The 18,158-nt window shown below is 41.5% G+C and overlaps 1 protein-coding gene across 1 annotated transcript in view; it reads left to right on the top strand.

Moving 5' to 3' along the window:
• Window positions 1-4,710: 4,710 nt before the first annotated feature.
• Window positions 4,711-18,158, top strand: part of CFAP221 (cilia and flagella associated protein 221) — a 38,260-nt gene continuing 24,812 nt past the window's right edge. The window contains exons 1-14 of the mRNA XM_075028847.1: window positions 4,711-4,848; window positions 6,073-6,200; window positions 7,063-7,247; window positions 7,701-7,801; window positions 8,828-8,914; window positions 9,020-9,115; window positions 9,589-9,689; window positions 12,086-12,189; window positions 14,303-14,462; window positions 14,985-15,108; window positions 15,195-15,306; window positions 15,528-15,636; window positions 16,218-16,305; window positions 18,001-18,090. Of these exons, the coding sequence (XP_074884948.1) occupies window positions 7,109-7,247; window positions 7,701-7,801; window positions 8,828-8,914; window positions 9,020-9,115; window positions 9,589-9,689; window positions 12,086-12,189; window positions 14,303-14,462; window positions 14,985-15,108; window positions 15,195-15,306; window positions 15,528-15,636; window positions 16,218-16,305; window positions 18,001-18,090 (1,311 nt within the window). The 5' untranslated portion in view covers window positions 4,711-4,848; window positions 6,073-6,200; window positions 7,063-7,108. The remainder of the gene's footprint in view (window positions 4,849-6,072; window positions 6,201-7,062; window positions 7,248-7,700; window positions 7,802-8,827; window positions 8,915-9,019; window positions 9,116-9,588; window positions 9,690-12,085; window positions 12,190-14,302; window positions 14,463-14,984; window positions 15,109-15,194; window positions 15,307-15,527; window positions 15,637-16,217; window positions 16,306-18,000; window positions 18,091-18,158) is intronic.

The following is an 18,158-nucleotide window of genomic DNA, read 5'->3' as shown; positions in this document are numbered from 1 at the left end:
AGCAGGAGTCCCGTGTAAGATGTCAGCCCCACAATGGCAGAGGTAATCAATCAAGGGGAAATACAGCCCTGGAGTAAGTGCCCTGCTGAGAAACAGAGTTGGAAGAATGTGATTAAGGCTGCCTGCACTGCTTCTGCTCTCGACAGCTCTGCACATACCTCCCGCAGTGAGCACGCATCCCCGAGAGCCAGAAATCAGGAGGCTGGCAGAGCCTGCTGCAGGAGAGCCGGCTACCCATGCCTCCCACCAAGACCAGGCGAGCACAGCCGCCGGAGCTGAAGATGACCTCGAGCCTGGGGTAGGCACCAGAGAAAGGGCAAACCGGGGATCTGCTCTTCCCACCCCTTCCAAAGAGGACTCTAAACGCTCCCTGGACTTCACCCTCTCGTCCAACATCCAGATAAACAGCCAGTCTTATGTTAGAGGTTGCAAGATGTCATCGCGTTTGGATCCCTGTGGTACCTCGTTGGTGGGATGTAGATTCTACCCGTCCTGAGTTGCCCACAGGTAGTCCCCTGCCCTGGCAGCATAGCACTCTTGTTTTTTCCAGGTTTTGTTTCTGTGGCAAAAGTATTGTAAAGGGGCTGTATGCTTACCCTGGCTGTGGGCCCCCAGCTGCCAAGGCGGCAGGCACTCCAAACCCCTGCTTGCCAAGTTCACCTGTAGCACAGTAATGAATATGGCTTCAAAAAAGAGCTGAAGTTTGCATCATGCACTAGTGCCCTTTCTCAAAGCACTGCAGTCCTCAGTTTGTCTCAAAACATCTCTTACCGCCTATTCCAATTTACCACCACCCATCACCCCAGACAGGTCCAATATGATGAGGGGCTGCCTAGAATGCAGGTGTGCTCCAGATCTACCAGCAAATTCAATGACTACAGCCATAAAACATATGGCTCATTACCCGTGTGCTGAAAATCCAGCCATTGGATTAAGCAAGTCATTTGATGAGCAGCACAATGAAGGAATCCAGGTTTCCTAGCCAGTGCTGCCCTTTCCCATGCCCACTCTGACCACGGTAACTCCAGCTCAGCTCTGTATGTGCTCCTTAGGACCGCTGAATTGCAATGCTCTCTGTTTCCCCCCACACCACCCTCATCTCTCCCCAGAGCAGGAGTCAGGCAAGCAGCAGTATTTGCTACATCTGTCCTGCCCAGCCGCCCGGTTTGCACGTGCTGACTGCCCAGCTGCCAGGCTCATGCAGCATCGTTTCCCTTGCAGAGGGCAAATGTCGCAGTCTTCCTTGCCCCTGTCCACACTAAGCTTGCAGTAACTTTCATTTCTTGAAGAGCTCTGCTTTCCCACAGAGTTTGGCTGAAATTGGTCAAAGGGTTAAACAGATTGTTAAAAGGGGGTCTGAGAGGCAGCCAGACAATGTCATCACAGTCGCCTGAAGAAACCACACTGGCACTGCTGCATCATCTCAGTGGGGCGCCAAGTCATTCTCTCTCTTGCTTTGGCTGAAGGAATATTTTATTATTCCATTCATATTGTAACAGCTTCCCCAAAAGCCACCGCTCTTGCTTGCGTTTGTGTAATCGAGGGAGCTTTGCTCCTGAACGTACTTCTGAATGTGGGGCATTTTCTGAAATAGGCAATGGAGTTTCGCAGTGACGATCTTGGATTTAAACACCAATGGTGTGAATGAAGAACCCAATATTTTGTGACCCTCCCATTATATTCATGCATAGGCTGAGCATTTGAAAGAAGCTGAACGCAAAATAAAACCTGGAAAATTCTCACCTGTGCAAAGCATTGCTTGACTAGCAGGGCAGCAGTTGTCATTGCAGTGGAACAAACAGCACAGGTTGGGAAACCTAAGAGCAGCAGCAGACTACACAGAATTATTACAGAGAATTCACATATCCTGAAATGAGGTGTTTGTTTAATTAAACAGTATAGCATTGCACGTGGCTGTGTGCGTCTACCTTTATTCCTACTCAGTATATCCATTTAAAATTGGTCACAGCTGGAATTTCTTTCAAGTCTGTAATCTAAACCAAAAATGAAACATCAGAATTTGTTCATGCAATCTTGAAAGACATTTAATTGTAACTTTAGGAGTAAATAAAAGAAATTACTTTGCTTCGTATTACTCTGATTGTAGGATTGTTTACTTATCAAACACTAACCAACTTTGATGTTAAATATTTATTTATTAGTAGTTAAAATTTCCATTAGTGCTTCGGTCTAATAATTCATTTTTCTCCCTCCTTTGCTAGATAATTAAATTGTTTGTGATGCCTCTATTACAGCTTGACAATCAGGCCATGCATTTTTCATCTAATATTTTGAACATAGAGATAAAATTGAGGTGAGAATCACCTATTTAAATCCTAGTTCACAATCTTTATTTATACTAGCCTTCCCAAGGAAATATGCAGATTTATTGGGTGATAATCCCCTCTTTTCACCAACCTTTTCCACTGATTTGCTACCTCTCAGGAAACCTCACAGAGTGCTTTTCCAGAGGTGCCTCATATTTAGCTCCTTTGATGTGGAAGCGGAGATGGATTCTGGTTTACACTCAACTATCACTGTCCAAACAGACAGAGGTACACGTGAATTGTGTTTCTGTGGGAGGAGAAATATGTTAACATGCTATTTGCTGTACTATGTTCCCACGGCCTTTTTCTTGGAAATAGGAACAAAAACCCAGCAAACCCATAGACCTTAACAAGTTCACTGTGGGACACTGTGATTAAGGTCTGGAGCTGGCAAGTTTATTTTCAGTGCCAAACTGTGCCACGCAAAAAACTTAGCACTTTGCAGAGACATCTCCCCTTGTGCTGGGGAGCCGATTCGGGCAGCCCAGCCCCCTGCAAGTCTCTCCAGCAGATCCATTCTGCAAGAGAAAAGAATTTCAACCACCTCCCCAGCTTGTCAGGTGGAGAATAAACTTGGTCTGTTTACTCAGCTGAGGTGAATGGATAGTTTGGAAAAGCACTAGCTTGCTTTCTCCCCTGATGTTTGAAACGGTCGAAGCCCCACCGAAGGCGGATAGCTGCGCACGTGAAGCTGCGAGAAAGAGGTGCATGCACCCAGAAAAGGGAGGCTGAGACAGGAGGTTTGGCAGGCAGGAGGTGTTTTAGATACCCCTCTGAGGGGTTACGCGCCTTTAGAGTGATGTAGCACGCTGGGGCACGTACAGAGGTGAGGTGAGGACCAGCTCCGAGAGAAAACGTGCTGTGAAATGGTGGGGCAGTGAGCTGCTGGAGTTCACACGAAGCTGGTGTAGAAGCTGATCCCGAACTTTCTCTAAACCCAGCTTGAATGCAGTCACCGCTGGGCATCTCTCCCCAGCCTCATCAACAGTGTAGGCATCATTCTTTCCTAATCAACAGCAATTACATTTTACTAAGTATGGGAACTATGTTCTGGAGGCTGAATTTTATGATCCGAAGTTCTTCCTTTTTCATTCAAACTGAGCGTTGCACTACTTTTGGTGACATTTTACCTCTATGTTAGAAAAGCTGAAAGAGAAGAAATTTAATTCTTCAAGTATGTAAGAAAAAAAAAAGTTTTGAAAATATTTCTGGCTTTCTATATTAAACCTATATTTAAGACCCATGAAAAAGCAGGGCTATGAACACAGTTTGTCCCGAACACAGTTTGTCCCAATCACACTAAACAAACATAACACACCCATGGCAGAAGGAGCCGGGGCAGCCAATACTCTCAAATATATTTTTGATATTACCTAATGCAGGATATCAGTGAAGATTTCTTTGGTGTTCATCTTTTTCTTTGTCTCCTCCACCGACTCTGTTGGGAGTCTGGAGGGCTTACAGGTTCGCGACAACGCTTATAAAGGATGCCAGGGTGTCTCCAGCAAAAGAAGTTGTGTCTACTCAAGCCAGCAACACTGCTGTGTTTAATTCAGCATTTCTCAGCCTCATCAATCTGTCCAGATCACCTGCCTGAAGAAAAAAAAAAAAAAAGAAGAAAATTCTGCTTTCCTTTCCCCTCTCCCTGTACACATGCAGGTAAAAGTAAAATAATTTATGGGTGGTAAGAGCAATACACTGAAAAATGTTTTCAGGATTATGTTTCAAGGGACTGCTCTTTAATACTGAAAAGTGAGAATATACAGGTAGTGGAAAAAAGAGATTTTTTTTTTTTAAATACTGTAATAAAACTTTCAAAGTCTGTTTTAAGCCAATCCAGGCCCCGATGGACACTGCGCGATCCCGGCTGGCTCCGCGCCGCCTCACCTCAGAAAAAAACCTTTTATTTGAGCCTTACCAAGGAAGAGCAATTTATGTGTTAACAGACGAGTGTTTTGAAAGAAAAAAGCACGTCTGTCCTGTCTGCGGCCAAACTGTGGATCCTGAAAACGTCGCTTACTAGGGGAAAAAAAAAAAAAAAAAAAAAAAAAAAGTGGTTTTTTTTTTCTTTTTTGCACTTTTGCCGTCAGAGCCAGCTGAACTGCAGCTGACGGGATCTCCCCCCCCCCCCCGCGCGCCCCGAATCGGCGCCTTCGAGCGCGGCGGGTCGCCCCAGGACCACCACCCCCCCCCCGCCAGCCGCGAGTGGTGCGGCCCAAGCAGGGCTGCCCCGCTGCCTAGCAACCGGCGCGGCCCACTGCGGCGCTGAGGTGAGGGCTGAGGGCCGAGGGCCGGGCCGGGCCGGGCCGGGGGTGTTCGGCTGCCGGGGCCGCCTGGGCGCCGGGAGCCGCCGTGAGGGGAGGAGCGGGGTTAGAAGGGGTTCCCTCCGGACCGGGAGGACGCGGATTGTCTCGGCTTGAGGCGCGGCGCGGCGCTCGCAGAGGCCCAGAGGCTCTGGGGCGGGACGTCCAGCTCCCCTCCGGCCGGGCCGGAGGTTGGGGAGGGTGCGGCAGCGGCAGGGGTACGTGTTGTGAAGCTATAAGCTCTTCTGCCCGCTAAGAAACTGTGCTAGCCTGGTTATATAGAGTGGACCTTAAAAGCGCGTTTTCCGTTGCTTTTGGAGCACGTCGATGCTTTTGCAAGTCTCACGCAGTATGTGATAGCATTAAAGTGCATCCCTTTCTGGTGGTGAGGTGTGTTAGGAGCTCTGTCGGACACAAAGGGATTAGAAAGCCCGAGTGCTGACAGAAGAAGGGTGATACCCTGGCCCGAGGGGATTTGGGGTGAGTTTTGCCGTTGCCTCCAAGGGAACCGGGATTTCACAGCCCCAGCGTTCTCCTATCGGTGGCTTTGCACACACACGCAAAAAAGTCACGTTAAGGATAGACACAGGTATCTCGGAAAGTTTAAGAACATCAATCAGAGAGATTCCAGGACCTTGGCACGTAAACATTCGTCCTGTATTAGCCCTTTGAGGAATACTACAGTAGTAAGTGATGATGGTAGTGTCACTTTAAATTACTGGTAAGATTACACCAGGAATCCTTTGCTAATATAAATCTGTCTACAGCTTTTCAAAACTTGTATTCCTGATGGGGAATGCTGACCAAGAAAAGGAGGATGGCAGCTGTATAAATTAAAGTTGAACAACATGAGTGGAAAGAATGTAGGCCTTATGTTTAGAATTTTTTTAGCATGTTTTTGTCCGGGTTTGGTTGGTCTCACTACCTCAGAGGAAATTTACTGTTGTGCACAATAATACAGTTCCTCTTACAGATTTTCTGTTGCAAGTGGAAAATTTGTACTTGGAGCCATGGAATGGAAAATATTGTTGAGGCCAGGGTACTGGTAGCACATTATTTTAAGCTTCTTGCTTATTTATTATTTAATACTGCACAAAGCCATAAATCAAAACAGCACTTTATGAGCTTGAAGCACCTCTCAACTTCTGCCTGAAAGATCTAAAGCAGACTAGAAAACCAGGCAAATACCAGTGATGAGACCATAAAATATAATGGGGGAGGTGGACCTCTTCAGTCTTCAGAAGTGCTGATCCAGGTATGTTGGGCATCACTTTGATGCTCCCCTCTGCGCTTCTTCCCTCAAACTTTTATTGATCAGTGTTAATTTTAGGTTGGGGCCCTTTAAGGTCATTCAAGCCAGTATAAGAGCGTTAAAACTACAAAACAAACACAGTACTGCTCCTGTACTAACAATTCAATTTTGAAACTGTTAAATCTTAAAGTGCTGCCACAGTGTGGATCATACAGCCGAACTCTGTTGTCCAAGCAGTTAATCAGCCTTCGTGCCAGGAACAGGAACGTGCCTTGTCACCAGAGCCTGGCAGGAGGAGTCTATATTACCTAGCATTGGGTGAGTTCAACTGTGCGTTGATATTAATGCAGCACCATCCTGAGCTGCGTACCCACCTTTCTGTTCATGAAGAACAAATAAAAAATGAGGGGTTTTCAACCCCCTTCTTGAGGGCTGAAAATTCCAGCATGGCTTCTGAACTTGGTACTTTTTCCAAAAGTATGTTGTCTTTTTCTCCATGCAGTTCTTTGGTTCGTGGGAGAGCCAAGGGCTATGTGCCATATTTATGAAGATAATTTCTTGTGGATGGATTGTGTCTGGTGTCCTTATTGTGTAATATTTGCACTTGTCATTAGAGAAGTTTATGTTCTGATAACTGTGCTTACTTAACACAGGATCTATAATACCCGTGGCCTTCTGGGTTTACAGTTATCTTCACTAAACAAATAACCCAGATGATGCTATCCAAACAAAAGATTCAAATGCCAATTTTCTTATCCCTCATATTAATATTTAAAAGTTAAAAATGAATCTGCAAGTTAACAACCCAAACACTCAGGAGAGATTGGAAGAACATCCCTGCAAAAATCAGTTTGGATAGTGGAATTATCAGAAGAACCTTCTCTTCTTCTCTGTGCTGGGGATGTGAAGGAAGAGAGGGATGTTTTACACAGTCCTGAAAGCCAAATGTCCCCAGTAACCCCTAGAACAGATGAACATGCCCAAAGTGTTAGGGCGTGTGGTGGGAGCAAGGTTTCCTGGAATCACTCTGTCCTTGTACTTAGCACACACAGAGTAACCTATTTCAGTAGGAAAAAAAGTAACTCCCTCTCCTGAATGTTTTTTGGCAGTTTTAGGCAACAGATGTTACCAGAGCAAGGGAAGACATTGTGATCATTATGTTATTTTGTTTTGCCCCCAGGTGCTGAGGAATTTTAGTACCATTCAGGCTCCATTTTTGTCCTAACATGGACATGGTTCAATCAGCCTCCACAGAAACCACAATCTCTAATAAATCCTTCAAGAAAATACCCAGTGTCCTTCTGGGCAGCCTAGTGGAGGAACCTAAAAAAAGACATGCTGTCCCCAATCACCTGCTGGAATCAAGTAAGTTTCTGCTCTCTAACTGTTTCCCAACCTTGGAGCAATCCTAGGAGGCACTTTGCTATTATTTTTTTCCCCAACTCACAGGCAAAACTCGCATCCTGTTGCCTAAACTGTGTCTTTCTGTGAGCCCAAATCATAGGAAAGGTAGTCAGGAAAGAAATAATGGCTCTTCTGATCCTGGCTGACCCTAAAGTTTTGGAGTGGCTTGTTGAAGCCATGATGCCAAGAGATAAATTGGCGACAGGTTCATGGCTCTGCTGGGATAGTATATGCTGCCTCAACTTTCCATTTAAAGAGCCATGACTGCTTAACAGGAGAAATAATCTCTCTCTCTTTTTTTTCTCTGTAATACATTGGGTGCAACATAAATATGCTTAATCAATGTAAGTAACAATCATCACGTGTGTTTCACCTGGTCTCCTTTTCTCCCTGTTTTATTATCTATCTCTGTAGAGATTTATTCAGAACTTCAGAGGAGCAAGGTTATACAGGCTGAGCCTGCTGTGTTACACTATGGAGGGTATGAAGTTGGAAAACATCACCAACAGACGCTGGTAAGCGTCAGACCAGGGATCCTCTTGGGGCTCATAAAAGGATAACAGAAGCTGAGTAGACTGCTTGTGGTCATGAGGCCTTTTGCTCTGTGGAGTGCTCTAAAAAGCAGCACTTAAAATCAGTGGTCCTGCGGGAACAAAACAGACAAGTACCATGCTGTGTGCATCACTGTCCTTTACAGTCTCTGTTTTACTTTTCTGTTTCCTGTGTCTGTGAGCAGTGTTAGTGATATGACTTGCACATCATGACTGAAGGATTCATGCTTTTAACTCCACAGGAGTCTGTTTTCAAAATGTACTTGGACCATCACTGTGTCTGCAAACATGTTCACTGGTGGGAAAATTTTGAAAGCACCTTTGGCCTTCTGCCAAGAGCAATTTAACCTAAGGAAAGAAACTCAGTGCATAGGTTTGATTACCTTTCCTTGTGAATGGTTTGGGTATTTCCTTTTCTTCTATCTGCTTTCCCTTTGTCTGCCTTTTTTATTTATGTGGTAAGTGTTTTGAGGCAGAGGTTGGGTGATTATGGTGTACTAGGTTCTCCAGATATAATGAAAGTAAACAAGATGCAGGAGGCTTTACAGGCTGAATTGTCACCATCCAACGGTTTGTTGCTTTGTGATCCAGAACAAAACCATGGAATATTACATAATTTCTGTTGTTTCAGACCTCTGTAAAAGTGAAGTTAATAGGTTGTTTCATTTTTTATTCTTTTTGCATATAAGCAAAACAGACCAGAATTTGATTCAATGGTAGAGTCTTCTTTAGCAAGACTAACTGTTATTCCTAGGTAAGGAATTGTGACTTGGTTCCAAATAACAAAAATCCAGGATGCAAGGTTTACATAATTTTCTTTTAAATTCAGAGCATATTCAGAATTATTTCTGCTAAAGTAAAAATTATTACTTCCTTGTTTAATACAGCTTCTTTGCTATGGATAGTCTTACCAAAAGTACAGTTGGCATTCTCAATTGACCTCTTATATTGAAAAATGTTTTGCAGTTTTGGTTTTCTTTTGTTCTACAGAAGCTGATAAATATTTCTGGCAATGTAATAAGCCTTCACATAATACCACCCCAGACAAAGTATTTTCAGATCAAATACAACAAAACAGTAAGTGTCACAAAGCCTTCACACTGCTCTTTGCATGCAGCACTGGGTTTGTGTCATATAAGCAGCTTTTACATGCTTTCTATCTTATTTTGGGTCATTTTCTAGCACCGGCTTGTCCCAGGCTTGTCATATGCAGTTACTGTTGATTTTTATCCTGATGAGTGGCGGTATTACTATGACTGCATCCGAATTCACTGTCAGGTGAGGATTTATTATAAAAAATATTTACAGTTGTAATGGAATGAAACAACTATTAGGACATAATAATGATAAAGTAAAGGTACAGTTAATCTCCAAGAGCCACATGGGTTTTTTCCCAATAAGTCTGGATTGGAATATTTCATTTCAAGCATTTTAAATTTTTCTCTCTGTAAACCCAGAGCTGTGGGTAGAATACCTTCCTTATTCTGTTATTCTTTGCCACTAGATCAGTCTTTGTGCCACACTGCTGTAATGTCTTAGCTGAGCAGGCTTGGAGGAGCTCTAGATAGTTCCTGAAAGTATGGAAAGACAGATGGATACTGAAAGCAAGTAGAATACCAATATCCTGACGTGCAATACAGTGATGATCTTGAAGATGTTTTATGCCCACTTAATGGCCACTACTGGAAACTTTTTCTTTCCATAACATTTATTCATTGTAAGAAATAAATAATTGCCCCCTTTTTTTGCAGGGAGAAGATACATTAGTTGTTCCTGTGCATGCTTACCCTGCTGTGAATGTTGTAGAATTTCCATCATTTATAAATCTGTCTGATGTATCAATTGGTAAGAGGTGAGTTAAGGACAGACATTTGTCCACATTTTGTGAGACATGCACAAAATCTGAAAAATCTCATTTTCCTCTATTTGTACAACTTAACGTCTTGGAAGCTTCAAGGAATTCAGCTACCATCTGGACTGTAAAACAATTCCGTATATGAACTGTTTCAAGCGCACGTTCACAGGAAAGTAAATGCTGTGCAAACTAAACCTATACATAGATGAAACTGGGGTTTTGGCTAGTCTAAATTTGTGCTGACTCACTTCATTCATCATATGGTGAAGCAATATGGCTGCTGTTCATAATCTGTACACTCCCAAGTGCTATGTCTTTTTAGCATTGATAAGTCCTAAGTGAATGGATCTTCCTTTCAAGATGAAGCGTTCTGGAAATGAAGGTATGAGCCGGTAACGGTAGGTGTAAGTGATAACAAATAGCTAACCTCAGTCCAGAGATTGATCAGTCATTAGATTTGCTTTTTCTATGTAAAAATTTTTAAAGTGATCTTCTCATGTGGAGCTCTAAATGGCATAAACTTCATCTTACTCTGTCTGTTGCATAGATGTAACACTGACTGTTCTCATGAAGTAATCGGTAATAATTGTTAATAGGAGCTGGGAAGGGGAAAAGGAGATCCTGTTGATTAGGGTCCAGGTCTGTAGTATGTTGACTATATTAGTTGTAATTATGGTGATTTGTGTTAACGTAAAGATTTGAGTGAATTCTAGGAACTGAAGGTCTTAGCAGCTAGGTTTTGACTTAGCCTGTGAGTTGGAAGTAACTCATGAATTTTACTGAAGCACAGAAATATGAATAGGCAAGGCATATATGAGGATAATGCAAAATTCTGCAGTAAAAATGAGCCCAGCATTGTGGGATGAACATTTGTGTCTTTTTGTTTATTTGTTTTTCTAATCCCCCTTAATCTGTTAAACGCTAGTGAATCCATCAGAAGTGATGTTACAACTTTCTCACAGGACTGAACATAACTCCTGACTTTCTGGGAGCCTCTAGGCATGATGTGATTCTGTTTATTTGTTCCATTTTTATAACAAGTGCTGAAGCATACAGAATTTTCATACTCTCAGAATATGGAGAAGAGATTAGACAAAGTACAAAATACAATTTTAAATAGTGGGAAAATTTTTCAACACAACAGGGGTGCTCAGAGATGCCCCTGAGGAAATTTGGAAGAGTTCCTGAAGAGAAAACTGATGGTTTCAAACCTTAATTTTTACCAGTATTTTTCATCATTAGGCTATTAAAAACTTCCCTAAAAATGAAAGCTCTCTGAGATACTTGGTACTGTACAGAACCCAAGGGCCTATGGGCTAAATCCATAGCCCACTGAGGTCAATGGAAAAACTGCCTTTTACTTCCATAAGTGTAGGATAAGACCTATATTCTACCACCCAGCTTTTTCCTTACGTACAGGTCCATCAGGCAACAGGCAGCAAAATTGTCTTGTTTTTAAGGCACTGTGGTTACTGTGCAAGCTGCACTACACCTTAAAACAAATTGCCTCCCCAGTCTGCTGTTACATCTTCTTCATGAACAGGTCATATTAAGGCAGAGAAAAAAGGACTTTGCTATTATTGTTTATTTCCTTAGGCATTTCAAAATATGCTTTCCAAAGGAACACTGTGTATCACATGCATTCTTTGCTAATCAGCAGGATAGGATTTCAGTCAGACAGTTTACAAAGAACAGAAATAAGCCTGGGGAAATTGGTCTTGATTGGTAGGATGATGGATGGTGTTACACCAGTGCTTTTGTGTTTCAGTTTTATACGTGAAAATAAATGCATACAAAAGCAAGACAGCTAATACCTCTCACACGACCTGTGTGAGACATAAAGGGCTTTTATGAAAATCAGGCCACAGCATCATTATTTCTGCGGTGGTTAAAGTCCAGTCATTCTGATGTGCTGGAGTTTTCAACGCTTTTGAAGACTGCATGGTCTTTTCTCATTGTCTTCCACAAGGAGGGCCATGGGAGAAGGCTGATTTCTGGTTCTGTACTTATTGTTGCTCCAGTTTGGATTGTTTGTACTTGCTAGATATTGCAGTTTGTAAGAATGTGAGGGTACACATAAATAACTTCTAAAATGTAAATTTTATAAATTTTTCTGTAATCGGATTTTGTATGGGTAGGAAAAAGTAAGTCAAGATGTAAATATCCAGCATTCAAATCAAGATTTAGCTCTCATTTCCTTACTGAGTGAAGGACCTGAAATATTTTGCTGTTTTGGAACAATGAGGAATGACTATTTTCACATTCATAAGTAACCCATCCCTCTGAACACAGATAAATTCAGTGCATATTGTGTATAATGTAATTATCCAACCTATGTAATTGATGATCAACTGTAGTTTTCTTAATTTCTTTCTTCCTTTCTCTCTTTTCAGTAAGGAGTATGTTATCCCATTGCAGTGCAGCTGTCCAATAGATTTTGAATTCCACATTGATTTTATTCAGCCTCACAGAGCCTTCACTGTCCAGCCAACATTTGGTAGATTGAACTTATTTAAATTCTAAAGTTAAATGTATTTATTAAGTGTAGTTACTTGTGACAATGTATTCAGTGCTGTACAGAAAAAGCCTTTGCCTCAGAGTGTATCCAGGTAAATGCAGGCTGATAAATAGTAGTGATATACAGCCTCATGGCAAATAGCCCTCTGTGGCTGGTAGATTTCTTTTGTCAATGCCCAGCTACAGACCTCTGGGAAAATATGGGATGTCCCAAACAGTCGATCCAGCCTTTGTCTTCTCTCTTTGCTGGTATGGCCTTTGGAAAGGAGAGAGGCAGGAAGCCCTGCATTCACCTCTTTTATCACACCTTTCCCCAAGGACTGTCTGGCTCCTGCACTATTAAAGGAACAGATGCCTTTGTGGAATAGGTATGCATCATGTTACTTCATTGGGGGCACAGAGGAAATAAAAGGTGATCTCTGCTCTATCAAACATATCCCTGTACCTGTTTTTCTCTAGTGGTCTGGAAGAATTTGATAGAATTGTGTCTGTTGCTTCAGGAGCCGTTACAGTGATGGGCACAATACACACTGCTGCAGGTGTTTCGTGGGACTGCAGTGGATATTAGATTCAGTCTAGACCTCTGTGTACAGGCATTATAAGAGGCAGGGACTTTTGGCTACATTATGCTCAGCTATTTTCATGCCTAATGCTGTCTTGAGGCAGACATAACTATTTGCAGGTCAGTTGCTATCATTGTTACATTTTCCAGGTGCCAGCAGAAGCATGTAAGTGCCCAGGTGTTCTGACAAAAATGTGTAAGTGAATGTGACCTGGCTGCATAATTCACTTAGGCAGTCTGGTCAATTCCATGAAAATACATAAAGGTCTAAATAAAAAAAACCCTTCATAAATCTGGCACTTAGTGCCATTTGGGACACTGGAGTGTAAACTTTGATTAATTAATGCACTTCAGTAAAAGTTGCTGTTGTTCCTATATGCACAATGATACGAATTTGCCCTGGCTTGTCGGATGGATTTTCATTCTTCAGAGGTAGTAGTTGGATTCTATCAGATGTGTGGTTCACAAAGATGAACTATGCTGCTGCCTTGTTTTGGGTCGTTCTTTCAGGATAATACTCTTCTTACTTTGTGCTTAAAGAAGTTTTGATATATCAAGGAAGGAAAGGAACAATATTACGATTGAGTAAAACTAGAGAGAAGTTGTAAAATTGATCAGGAAGTTTTTGGGTTTTTGCATAGTCATAGACAAAGTGGCTGGAACTAATTCGTGCTTTCTAAGTTGGCTTAGTTCTTGGAAGAAAGGGAAACAAAAATATCCCAGAAAAAATGTCAACCCAGTACAAGTTAAGTCGAAAACTTTCATACCTAGAAACTCTGAGGTGCTGAAGGCCATCTGAAAAGCACTAAGACTCAAGCCATTGTGCTCTGAGATCAGTAATGATGAAATACTATAACAATTTACAGACACACACACAAAAAAAACCCAAACCAATGAAACTAACTGGTGTTTAAAACTACAGGATGCAGAAAACCAGCCAATGGTCACTTTACAGAGATTAGAAATTAGTATTTCTGATGAGCTGAATAAATGCCTTGTTGCAGAAATGCTGAGGAGCATCAGGGCCTGTATCCTGGGATTGCACTGAATGTTTAGGGATATGAATGAAGGGTGGTTAAAGTGGTTGAGAAAATAATGTAATAGGTAATAAGGAAATAAGACCAAGTAGAGACAGGTAATGCATCAAATCCAGATGATTTCCCCAACTTGGAAGAGCACAGAGGAATATGTTTATAATGCTTTGCTCATGAAAGCAGGAAGTGCCCGAGACTTAAGACTGTCAGAGGCAAGTGAAAAATTTCTACATATAAACAGGCAATCATTTTCACAACAGTAGGAAATATTATAGTCTTACTGTCAAATCTCTCTGCTATTGCAAAATATCTCCCATTATCTGGCAGTGGATAGTTCTTGAAAGACACTTTGAGACCTGAAATATTTTGCAGGCCTACTGCCATCCATTCAAACATTAATACTGTTAAAAAAAAAAAAGTAGTCCAGAATCAATTTCTGCGTACTTATATGGGCTCACTCTAGATGGACTTCTATTGTTTTTCTCCTCTAATCACAGGAATCATTCCAGGCAATGGGAAAGTGGAAGTAACTGTGAAATATTCCCCACTTGAGTATGGAACAGCACAAATGACAATGCAGTTAAGGATTTCACAGTTTCACTCAAACCCCTATGTATGTGTATTCACAGGAACATCAACACCACATCTGGGTCTAATGTATGTGTGGCTGACTGGTCTTTGAGTATTTTAGCCCAGTGCTAAAAAATACCTATGTAATAGGATTTAATGTAATTTTGCTGTAATAATTTTAAACATTTATATCTGGAGACTTAAACGCACTAATGTAATTCAACTATTAATACGTGTACCTGCTCTCTTACATAATTTGCTCAGAACACCCTTAAACTGTATGAAGTGAAACTGTACCAAAATAAAAATAATGGGAAGTGACATATCCTTAAAGAAGTGTTGAGCATCCTCAGCTTTTATTATGGCTGCTCTATGTTACTCTTATTGCTGAGGCCTTGCAAGATACAGGGCTTTTTGAGCAATAAGGTCTTTTGGGCTGTATTTAATTTTTTGTGAACTCTGAAGATTAGAAAGTTTGGCTCCAGTTGTAATTTGGGAGAGAAATTTCCAGTCTCCTTGTACATCTAAAGCGGGTCTAAATGCATGTACTAGACTATATACCATTTACAGAGTACTTATAAGAGCAATATCTGTCCTTCTAACACCTAGAAAGGAACATTTTGACAAACAACGAAGTTGTCCAGAGAAAAAAGCTGCGTCTGCAGGAAAATCCATAGTGTGGAGAAGAGACCAATTCAGCCAACCACGATCGAGGCCTATTCAAAAAGTAAAGGTGCAAAAAGATAATAATCACAAGTACTTTTCTGGGCTGAGTATCTTTCTTGTTTCTACTTCTTCCTATTAATTCATATCTTGTAGGAAATTGAATACCAGAACCTCAGATTCCCCACAGACTTGTCAAATCCATATGCTGTAGCTACTGTTTTGAATCAGAAACCAGGCAAATTGAAGATTAAGGACTTGAAAGAAGGTAATGTAGTTAAGCAGCATAAACTTGGTCTTAGTATTATTTGTAGGTTTCTGATGAGGAGCTCAGCTTCAGAATTGCTGAGGTCGTGTGACTGCAGTTTCTGTAAGAAATCTCACTGTAACTTTATGTATTAATGAGTTCAGTTATCATAATAGGTGGGTTTCCCAATTAAGAATTTAATCTAGTTTGAGGTGTGATATGGTGTTCTGATATTCCTGCAGCCCTTTGCCAAGGCAGTGAAGGAACAAAAACAAGACAGATGAAAGAAGCCATATTTCAACTAAAAGTCAAACAAAATATTCAGGAAGAGGAAGCAAATCATCTGAAGTGGTAAGTGTTAGTTAACATTAACAACGCTAGGGTTTGCTTAACTAAGGCCTCTGAATGATGTATGCAATACCCACTAGTGCGTAATGCTGCCATTTCATGTCCCGATAGGTTTGTTTTGCAGCTAAATTACTGTTGGTTTACTTTCAATTTTTTCTCTTCTGCCTAAGAGCAGTCTCACTAGTAATCCATAGTAGTACCCAATAAGGTTTTTGATTGTGTTATGGTTACATTCAGAAAGAAACCTGCTGAAAAACTTGTTCAACTAACCTTGTTCTCAGCCATCTCATCTTGTGCCCTTAAGGGCAAAGGAAGCTTTTGTCATGGTTGTCAATAAATCAAGGCTAAAATGTATAACGGAGTGAACAGAATTGCACATGTACATCAAATGGCGTAAAGCAAAACACATAGTCGTGTGCATAAGCACACCGTGGTTTCATTTACAATCCACAGATCTGCTCTTACGCTGAATGTTATGGACCCCTAGACACCTTATGAAGAGGAGAATAAGGCTGATATAGCCTTTAAATAAAGCAAACTGTGCATTAAGTAAAGCATTTTTCTTGCCTCCACTGTAAATGCAGGCAAGTCCATAAAGGCAAAGACCCAATCTCTGTGGAATTTAAAAAGGAGATTATTGGAAATCGACAGAGGGAAGAAGAGCAATACAAGGTTAGTATTTGCTGTTTTTTCTATAAATTTAAAGTCAAACTTATACTTTCAGATTATGCAGTGTAGTAGTGAATTTTATCAATCTTTCTACGTCTTCAGTTTTTCTTCATACATTAATGCAAAGCTGTACTAGCTGTACTTCTTACTGCAGTTTTGTCTTTATTATGCCTGTGTATCACTGTTTCTGAGGTGGTTTTATCTTGGAGGTAGACAGAGAGAAGGATAAGTTATTAATGGAAATGTAACTAGATATTTGCCCAACCTAGCAGATTTGTACCCAGCCACATCACAGTGCAACATTGCAGCATAATCCTGTCAGCACCGTGGCCACACCCAACCTTCTGTTTATATTGTACGTCTTTGAAGAGTTGATGTCCTGAATGGCTCACAGTCAAAGAGGTGAACACAGTCAGTACTCTCACACAGAGCCACGGAGAGATAATTCATCAGGTTCTTCTTTTACACCGTCACCCTCCCCCTCTTTGGTTTCTTCCAGTAACAAAGACTGCGGGTCATCTTCCATGGAGGTGACAGGAGCAATACTTGGTGGCAGGAAATATTGTTCCCCATGTGGCACAGCCCTCGGGGGCAGGTGGGTCTTGTCCCTCTTATCCTGCCTCCTGGATATTCAGGTAGCTTCTCACATCCCACTGACTTCCCAGGAGCTGTTTATGGGAGTAAAATTATTTATAGATAGGGTAAAGGCTTGATTTATGCACTGAATTAGGCACTGTGAATTAATTAAAACATTATTTTTAATACTAACAGAGGAAGAAGTGAATGAAAAGAGAATCTAAATTGTGAGATTGTTGTATCACTGAATCAGACTTATGTTAACTTTGTTTAGAAACATTTATTTAATTACCTGTTGGCCATAGGGGCTGTGGAGATCTCTGGCTGGTTTCACAGTTGCCTCTGTGACTTTCTGACAGAGGCATATTTTTGCTCATGCTCTCAGTTTGTTCACCTTGAGTGTCACAGAGTATTTATTATCCCTCTGTCATTTGCTCAAGTGGCCACTATGTTATACAGCCTGGGAGTGGCTGTCCTGGAGACCTTTAACAGGTCTGTCTTCCACTGTATGAACTAAAATCTCAGTCCGTGAAAATCATGGGAATTTCACTCTGCAAGGTAACCTCAGGGTTTTTGTTTAAGACATAATGGTATCCTGGAAATGAAACAGTAGGTAAGTAGGACTGGGATGGAAGAGGCACAATGAAAACAAGCACTGGTATTGATCCAGCATGCCTGAACACTTTGAGAGGGTCTCAAAGTGAAGTGATATCAGTAGTAAACTGTTTCACACATGAACAGATTAAAGAGCTGGCACTATTGGAAACTATGACAGCGATGTTCACAGAACATGGAAAAGCTACAGGAAATTTCTGTAGCGCTGTCATCTGGGAAGATCTGTTCGGGTCCTAATTTACGGTGTTGGTTCTATAACCCCTCTCTGTCTGATTCTGGCTGCGCAAAGCGAACTGTGTTTCATTATGGCAGAGATCTGATTGAAACTCAGACCCCAAAAGACATTATTTTGCTTTGTTTGACTTGCTCAAGGGTTGCAATAATTACTTCCTAGAAGGGAATGAAGTCTGTGTTTTGTCAAGCACCTCCAAAATGTTACATTTTGAGTTCCACTAATTCACTGGATGCTTTGTACTAATGTGATTGTTCTTCCTGGTGACAAATTAGATCCAAAGAGGAGATCCTATCATAGAACAGGAGTTTCAAAGGCATGAAGTAGAACTTTCTTTCAGACGTGTTATCCGGCCTGTTGACCAGGTTTGTTTATATATTATTATTGCCTGCTATATGTCATTATCACCTACTGAGCTAACAAACAGCCATAG

This window comes from Buteo buteo, chromosome 5, assembly GCF_964188355.1.
Source record: "Buteo buteo chromosome 5, bButBut1.hap1.1, whole genome shotgun sequence".
In the NCBI taxonomy this organism is placed as follows: Eukaryota; Metazoa; Chordata; class Aves; order Accipitriformes; family Accipitridae; genus Buteo; species Buteo buteo.
This window is presented reverse-complemented; position numbering and strand designations above follow the sequence as displayed.